The sequence below is a fragment of the Nycticebus coucang genome, chromosome 1 (genome assembly GCF_027406575.1).
Source record: "Nycticebus coucang isolate mNycCou1 chromosome 1, mNycCou1.pri, whole genome shotgun sequence".
Taxonomy (NCBI): Eukaryota; Metazoa; Chordata; class Mammalia; order Primates; family Lorisidae; genus Nycticebus; species Nycticebus coucang.
This window is the reverse complement of record NC_069780.1, coordinates 69,880,950-69,889,497: the sequence shown is the minus strand read 5'-3', so window position 1 is coordinate 69,889,497 and position 8,548 is coordinate 69,880,950. Positions and strand designations below refer to the sequence as shown.

Here is an 8,548-nt window from a genome sequence, read left to right as displayed (position 1 = left end):
CAGGATATTTAGACACACAGTCTCCTTTCTGTGACCTATTAAATGCCACTTACTCTATCTACTTCTTGGCGGAGACAGTTATTTATGGAGTGGGGCATAATGGAAGGTCACCCTGAAGTGACAGAAGCATGTGAGAAGTCCTTCTCTATAGGACACACTTTTAATTCAAAAGGTAAAACTGTCCTACTTAACGCCTGTAAATCTCAATTTCCCATCTATAATTATAATTATTACTTAGATTTACTGAGTGCTTACAGTTTGCCAGGCACTATTTAAAGCCTTTTCTGTGTAATAATCCATTTAATTCTTATAACAGCTGTATAGGGGGGATCTACTATTACATATAAATTAGAAATAAGACACATAACCACCTTGCAGGCAGAATTTTTGGAAGGATCACGGTGTTTATGATGCGGTGTTTATGAAAACCTCGGGCATAGTGCACACTCTGTAGATCTTTTCCTTCCCACTTAATGATAGACATGAAATGCATTTCAGGTTTAATGAATAAATTTGGAATTATGCGAGACAGATAAACAATATGGCTAAGTGAAATTGCCTGTGAAAAGAACATTTTAGTAATATAAATATTTGGCTCGAAATCAAATTTGTATTTTCTACACAGTTGTCATCAACCCTTAATGAATTGGCATATTTGTGCAAAATGAGGAAAGAAGTTAGCCTACACTGGTACTGGTTTCTTCTGCCTGGCACCTAGACGTCATAGCATATCAATTACTACTTCTGATGCTCTTTTCACTCTTCTGTTCATTCATGCAGTCGACAGATACATACTCCATACCTGCTGCGTGCCAGTCCTTGCCATAGGTATCAGACATCAACAGTGCACACTGCATACTCCCCGCTCTCAGGAAGCTTCAAGTCTAGTGGGCAAGACAAACATTAATTGATTTGTTCATGGATGAATAATTCCAAACAGAGATTTAGCAGCCTATTTTGAGGAGCATAGTAAAAAGACTTTCTGAATAAGTGAAACTTAAACTAGGAAGTAGGAAGGAAAGCAGAAGAGTGTGGAAGCATGAGCAAGATGAGTCATAGGATGTTGCCACATGGAGGTTACTAACGACCATAACGAGAATGCTATTGATATGTCTAAAGTAGAAGACTAGCGTGTCCTAAAGCGAGAGTGAGTAGGAGGTGGAAATAGCTTGTGAACAAGGTAGTTGTCCCAGAGTGAGTGGTGCTCCAACAGGAACCAAAACTGTACCGGTGTAGGAATATTTGCTTGATAACATTTCATATATGCAGGCTAATAAAAGGTCTACTATAAAAACCCGTTTTTTTGAACAAGGCATTAGCTTTATAAGACATAATGCTTCTTTCATTCATAATGGAATTTTACCTGTGTTTCAATTAAAAATACATTTTTAAAATAATATTTTTAGGCACACGAGACTAACATTGCGTAAACATATATTGTTTCAAATTTATTATCTCTTAAAATTCTGTTATATAAACAAATCTGTGTTAATGAGGCATGCTAGCTTCTACTTTAGTGGATTATGTAGACGCACAACATTTCACTGGGTGATTAAATATCTAGAGAGAAAATTGACTTCTTTTAAGCCACTTATTCTTGCTCCAGGAATCAGCTTCTGCTGGTGTAAATAAAACAGGCATCTGCAACACTGTAAAAAAAAAAAAATTAAAAGAATAATTTGGGGGTGACATTCAGGATTTTTCTATCTGTAAGCCATTTCTGTCAATATAGTTTTGTACACGTCTATTTGTACTGTGGTCAACGAGTCTCTCACATTCTATTAATACATTATTTACATAGGGAAGCACATTAACTGCTGTTTTATTCGTAGAAAAATATTACTCTGTGCTGTGACTAAATGGACTCTTCTAGTACTTAAAAAATTGATATGACTCTAAGTACCTAAGACTTCACCTGTGCAAAGGAGCATTTTCCTCTGAAAGCCAAAGAGATCCCTAATCTAGGTGTTAGTTAAACAGAGTGAGACACAGAAACTGATCCAAGTATCTGAGGCATTTTCTTTGCTACTAGTGCCCTTGACAGCCTTCCCTCTGCCTACTATGTATTTTTCTACAAAGAAATTTATTAAGAAACAGCATGTCTAGCAAACTAGCAGGCAAATCGCTGCTCATCCAATATGGAAACGACGTTCTCAGACAATGGAAGGAAGCCGTCCTGCACACCTGATTGTGTTATGTGAACACACATACATACACGCCCAGAACAAATTGCAAGCTATTCAAGTTCTGCAGCCTAGAAGCCGATCCTTTTCCCCAAAGGCTGAGCCTTAGGAAAATTTCAAGGTTGTTTTGGAAGTACTGAATGACAAGATCCGGAGTAAGCCACTTCATCAGACCGACAGCTAGAAAATCCTATTTGCAAAATAGCTCCCACCAGCTTCTTTTATTTCCGAAGTGAGACTGAATTTTGGCTAGAAAATACACCCCTGTCAGCGGTGAGGAAGAGGGATGTTGTCTCGGCACTCTGTCAGAAACACCGGATGAATGGACAACAGAACAGTCTCAGACGCTCAGAAGTACAGTCACCCTGTGTGGCTCCCAGCTCAGAGGGGCAATCCTTCGTGGCGCCCGGAAGTGGGAAGGAGAGTGCCCCGACCCGCTGGTGGGAGGCAGCAGCCGGGGTGCCCCGTGGTCGGCCACCCCACCAGGAGAGAAGTGCTGTTCGGTACCGGGTAAAGGCATCCAGGAGCAGAGGGCAGAGCAGCGCCTGCACCCTCGCTAAGTCTCCTGCGCGGGGTCTGGGCGGCCCCTGAAGTCAGCAGGGGAGAAATTGGGACTGGGGCAGAGCAGGAGGTGGGCGCAGTCACTTCCCCCGGCTATTCTCTGCAGCCGCGGAGGCGCGGCCACTGGCTCTTGCTAATCCGCGCGTCCGGGGCACGCTGGACAGCGGCTACCGCTCCCACAGCCTGCACCTGCGGCTTCGCGGGCACCTCTTCTGGGCATCCTCCGGGTATCCCAAGGCCGGGGTCCCCATACGTGGCCATGGGTGGGGCTTCTCGGCATCTCTCTGGGGTGCCCTGGCCGCTTGTTGCAGCGCTCGCCTGCCTGCTCCGGAGTTGCCCGGCGCTGCAGGGACAGTTACCGTCCTCGCTTGGGACCGACCCCCACCCGGCGCTCTACTTGCCCACTCGTGGTGCACTCGACCGCAGTAGCCCCAACCGCTCCAGCGTACTGATCGCCAACCCCGGCCTCCGCGTGCCCCTGGGCCGCTCGCTTTGGCTGGACCCGCTCCGGGACCTGGTGATTCGAGTGCAGCCCAGGGACCGGTGCGAGGTGACGGTACTGGACGCCCTGCCGCTGCTCCAGGGCTCTCTCTCCCCGCGCAGTTTCCCCTGCGCCTTCGGGCCCGGCCAAGTCCAGTACACCCACTTCGGCTCCCGCAGCCCAGGACGCGCCCGGGTGAGGCTGCAGCTGCGCTACGACGCCCCTACTTACACGCTGGTGCTGCCCTTCACGATGGCAGTGGTCGTGGTCTTCTCCCAGCCGGAGCTGGTGACGCGCAACAGGCCGTTGGTGGTGGAGAAGCTGCGGGGCCTGAGTCGCGCTATCGACCGGAGCGTGCTGAACTTCGCCTGGCAGGCCTCCCGAGCCGCCGGCACCCGCAGGTGCCGCATCACTCCTCTTCCTCATCAGGGCGGCCCAAGGCCCAAGTATGGGCGCTTGGTGGACGCCGTGGGGGCCCCTCTCCCCGGGGGCCAGGGTGTAGACTGTGAGGCTTTCGTCCAGGCTGGAATTCTCTATCAGCACACCGCCACCACCCCTTCGCCCAACCGGGACCACGTTCCCATGATGGTGGAGCTGCTAGGGCCTGAGGACGGAGGCCCTGGGTCAGTGGCAGTGCTGATCCGCGAGCACTTCCAGCTGCTGGTGCTGATCCGCGAGGGAGCCGAGAACACGGAGCCCAGACCCAGCGTCGGGGCCCTGTTGATGATGGAGGCGGATCAGTTGGTGCTCACAGCCCTGACACCCGACGCGCTGGCCGCGGAGGACATGGAGTCAGACGCTGATGACCTGCTTTTCAATGTTCTCAATGCCCCCACAGACCCGCCGGGCCAGCAGGGCTACGTGGTCAGCACTGACGACCCCCTGGGCCTTCCAGTCTCCTTTTTCACCCAGCGGGAGCTGCGAGAGCTGAAAATTGCCTATCAGCCCCCTACAGAGAACTCTGATCAGGAGCACCTCTTCCAGCTGGAGCTGCAGGTGGTGGATGCGGATGGCGCCTCTTCAGACCCCTTTGTCTTCATGGTGATAATGAAGTCCAAGAACACCCTGGCCCCAGCGGCCAGCTGTTACCAAGGACTGCTGCTTTTTGAAGGTCAGTCAAGGCCTCTGCCCAGCACCCCTCACCTTCAGATCAGTCATAAAGATAACATGGAAGAACTGAAAATGGCTGCAGTCAGGGGCTTGAGACATGGGCAGCTGGTGGTGCTGGGGGCAGCTGCTGGGAGCCAGTATTTCACACCAGCAGACCTGGCAGCAGGGCGCGTGGTGTACCAGCATGATGGCAGCGACACCTTCAGTGACAATATGGTCCTCCGAGTGGAGGGTGGGCACCACCGCATGGAATTCCTCTTTCCCATCACCATCATACCTGTGGATGACGAGCCACCAGCAGTGGACGTCAACTCAGGACTCTCACTCACTGAAGGGCAAGTGGTCCAGATCTCCCCCTCCCTGCTGAGCGCTACAGATATTGATTCTGAGGATTCAACCATCCACTTCGTGCTGAAGAACCAGCTTCCAGAAGAAAAAGAGGGAGCGAAGGAGTGGGATGTGGCCCCTGGTTCCTGGCATCCACACCACCACCTGGGAGACATGGTGCTGCGGCAGGCTGGGCCACCACTGTCCCCTGCTGATGAAGATTGGCACTATGTGGAAAAGGAAAAGCTTTATGAGAAGGTGGTGACCGAGTGGCTGCAGAGAGACATAACAGAAGGGAGACTGTTCTATCGCCATCTTGGGTCACACAGCCCTCCATCTGGAATTGCCCAGCTGGCTTTCCATGTGCAGGATGACCATGACCCACCGAATCTATCCACCCAGCACTTCTTCATCATCAAGGTCCAGCCAGTGGACACGCTGAGTCCAGAGCTGTATCCAGGAACCACCCTGGAGATGACCGTACAGAAATACCAGCTCACTCCCTTCCAGAAGAAATTCCTCCAATACATTGACCAGGATTCAGATGACCAGAACCTGTGGTACACTCTGCTGACACCCCCAACTGACACAGATGACAACCACCAAGTCCCAGCTGGAGAAATTGTGCTTACTGATTCACCAGACACACATATCATGCATTTCACCCAAGCCCAGGTAAATCACCACAAAGTTGCCTACCAACCTCCACAGAAACTGGGTATTGTACCACGGGTTGTGCAGTTTACCTACCAGGTGGAGGATGCTGCAGGCAATAGCATCCAGGGCGCATTCACGTTATTTTTGCAGCCTGTGAACAACCAGCCTCCCGAAGTCACCAACAGAGGCGTTTTTGTCTTAGAAGGAGACAGCTTTACCTTCAGCAGTAATGAGTTGAATGTTACAGACCCTGACACAGACATTGACCAAATTGTCTTCATATTAGTCTGGGGTCCCCAACATGGACACTTACAGTACTTTAAAAAATGTATGGTCCCCGGGGAATCTTTCATTCAAGCTGATATTATTAATGGGAGTGTCTCTTACCAGCACAGCAGAGACCAGATCACCACTGACTCCTTCCATCTGGAGGTGAGTGACGGGGTACATCATGTACCCATTGCTGTCCATATTTCTGTGCATCCCACTGCAGCTAATGAAAGTCCCAGGATCTCTGTCACAAAAAGTCCATTATTGGATGTTTCCATAGATGTACTAGAGAATAAAGCCACTGAGATCACCATGGGTTTCATCCATGGCAACAAAGGCGCAAGTGACTTGATGCTGTCTTTCACAGTGGAGGACAGCCCCAAGTTGGGTATCATTTTAGTGAATGGCTTACCCACAGAACAATTCACCCAAGAAGACCTCATCAGTGGGACAGTAGCCTATGTCCACACTGGAGGTGAAATTGGTTTCCAAGAGCAGTGTGATGCCTTCAATCTCACCCTCTCTGAGGATTCTCACCAGTTTGTAGTGGAGAACAGCATAATAGAGAGAGTGCAGGTGCAAGTAACTGTGCTGCCTGTCAACAATGTGGGCCCCAAGGTCTTGGTTGGGGAGCCCTTCATTGTCTATGAAGGTGGGAAGAGCCCCTTGGCCTTAAAACATCTCAATATTAAAGATCTGGACACTCCCCAAGACGAAATTCTATGCACAGTGACTGGTCAGCCAGCCTCTGGTTACCTGGAAAACATTGCACCAGCTCCTGGTTCAGAAGTGTCCCAGGCTGGTAGCCCCATCAGTGCTTTCTCCATCAGAGATGTCCGAATGAGGTACATCAATTATGTTCAGAGTATCCACAAGGGTGTGGAGCCACAAGAAGATCAATTCATCTTTTTTTGTTCTGATGGTATCAATGTCTCCCCAAATGTCTCCTTCCATATAATCATCTTACCTACCAATGATGAGCAGCCTGAACTTTTTGCCGGTGAATTTGTGGTATTAGAGGGGATGAGCCTGGTCATAGACACCCCACTGCTCAATGGAGCAGATGCTGACTTGCCACCGACTAAGCTCCACTTTCAACTCACAGCCCTTCCTCAGCATGGACGAATAGTACAGCAGCTGGCTACAGGAAGCCGGCCCATCCACAGCTTCACCTCACAGGACATCCACAAGGCCTCCACCATTGTGTATGAGCATGATGACTCAGAGACCACAGAGGACAGTTTTGAGGTCTGGCTGAGTGATGGCAAGCACACCACCCATAGGAAGGTCCACATTGTGGTGATCCTGGTGGATGACGAAACTCCTCAACTGACCATCAATGAAGGGCTGGAAGTAAAGACCAGACACTCTGAGGTCATCACAAATCAGGTCCTCAAAGCTACAGATCTTGACTCAGATGCTAAGAGCCTCAGCTTCGTCCTCCATTCAGGACCTCAACAAGGGCTTCTACAACAACTGAGGAAGCCCGGAGAAGTGAGGAGCAACCTCACCCTAGGAATGAACTTTACCCAGGATGATATTGACAGAGGCCTCATCTATTATACCCACACAGGCCAAGAAGGGGTTGTGGACTTTATCAGGTTTGATGTGACTGATGGGGTTAACCCTTTGATAGACTGCTACTTCTATGTTACTATTGGCAGTTTAGAGAGGGTCTTCCCTGAGGTGATCGGCAAAGAGGTCACTTTGACAGAAGGCAGCAGAGCGACCCTCACCACTGATCTGCTTAGCAACAGTGACATCAACAGTCCTGATGAACAGCTTCACTTTAACATCACACGGGCACCAAGCCTGGGCCACTTGGAAAACTCTGACCACCCTGGGGAACCCATTGCCTCTTTCACTCAGTCTCAATTGGTTAGCAACAAAATATCCTATATTCACACTTCAAATAGTGAGGGGAATGTGGACAGCTTTGAATTGCAAATGAGTGCCGAACACAACCCTATGATTAGAACCTTCAGGATCGTCATCACAGATGTGGATCAGAAGAAACCTACCTTGGTCATCCATAAACTAACAATGCAGAAAGGGGATAAAAGGCTGATCACACCCTTGGAGTTGACAGTGGAAGACAAGGATATCCCAGATAGACTTATTCATTTTACCATCACTGAGCTCCCCAATCATGGCAAGGTTCTATATAACGGCAGCCACCCCGTGACCACTTTCACCAAGCAAGACCTGAGTGAGAACCTGATTAGCTACTGGCATGATGGCAGTGAGACCACTGAAGACAGCTTCTCCTTGACTGTGACAGATGGCACTCATGCTCACTCCTCTGTCTTCCCAGACACTGCCCTGGAGACATGCAAACCTCAGGTAATGAGGATCCAGATAAGCTCCCCAGACAGCAGGCTCCCCCAGATTGCCATTAACAGGGGTGCCTCAGCCTTGAAGCGCCTTCACACTGGACGCATGGGTGTCCTGATTACCAGCAAGTCTCTGAAGGCAGAAGCTCAGGACAGTCCTCACAGGATCCTAAAGTATAAGGTCACCAGTGGACCAATCCATGGCTTCATTATCAACACTGGCCTTGGAAACCAGAGCACTCGAGCATTTACACAAGGTTGGTACATATTCTTCCCTGACTCCTTTGCCTCTTTTCTTCACCGGATCTCATCCATTGTCAGTTCTGTGTAAAATTGCCTTGACCTCAGACTATTTGCAGTAAGAGTCTGGTTCTGATAAAATACAGTGGTATGTGAAATTATCCTGAAAACAAAGAAGTAGCAAGTCTGTTTTCAGCTGTTTCATCAGAATGCCCACCTAAGAGGAAGCCACAGATATTGATATTTTAATTAAGCTTGTAGTTACAGCTTTAAACTGCAAACATAAGAAGACAGCTTCTGCTTTGGACATAGATCCTGTTAGATAAAGGTACATTAATTTTGATAAAATCAGTTTAGTTTTGAATTTTAAGAATGTCACAGCTAGA

At 49.1% G+C, this 8,548-nt stretch overlaps 1 protein-coding gene across 1 annotated transcript in view; it reads left to right on the top strand.

Moving 5' to 3' along the window:
• Positions 1 to 3,003: 3,003 nt before the first annotated feature.
• Positions 3,004 to 8,548, top strand: part of FREM3 (FRAS1 related extracellular matrix 3) — a 109,275-nt gene continuing 103,730 nt past the window's right edge. The window contains exon 1 of the mRNA XM_053597733.1: positions 3,004 to 8,179. Coding sequence (XP_053453708.1) covers positions 3,004 to 8,179 — 5,176 coding nt within the window. The remainder of the gene's footprint in view (positions 8,180 to 8,548) is intronic.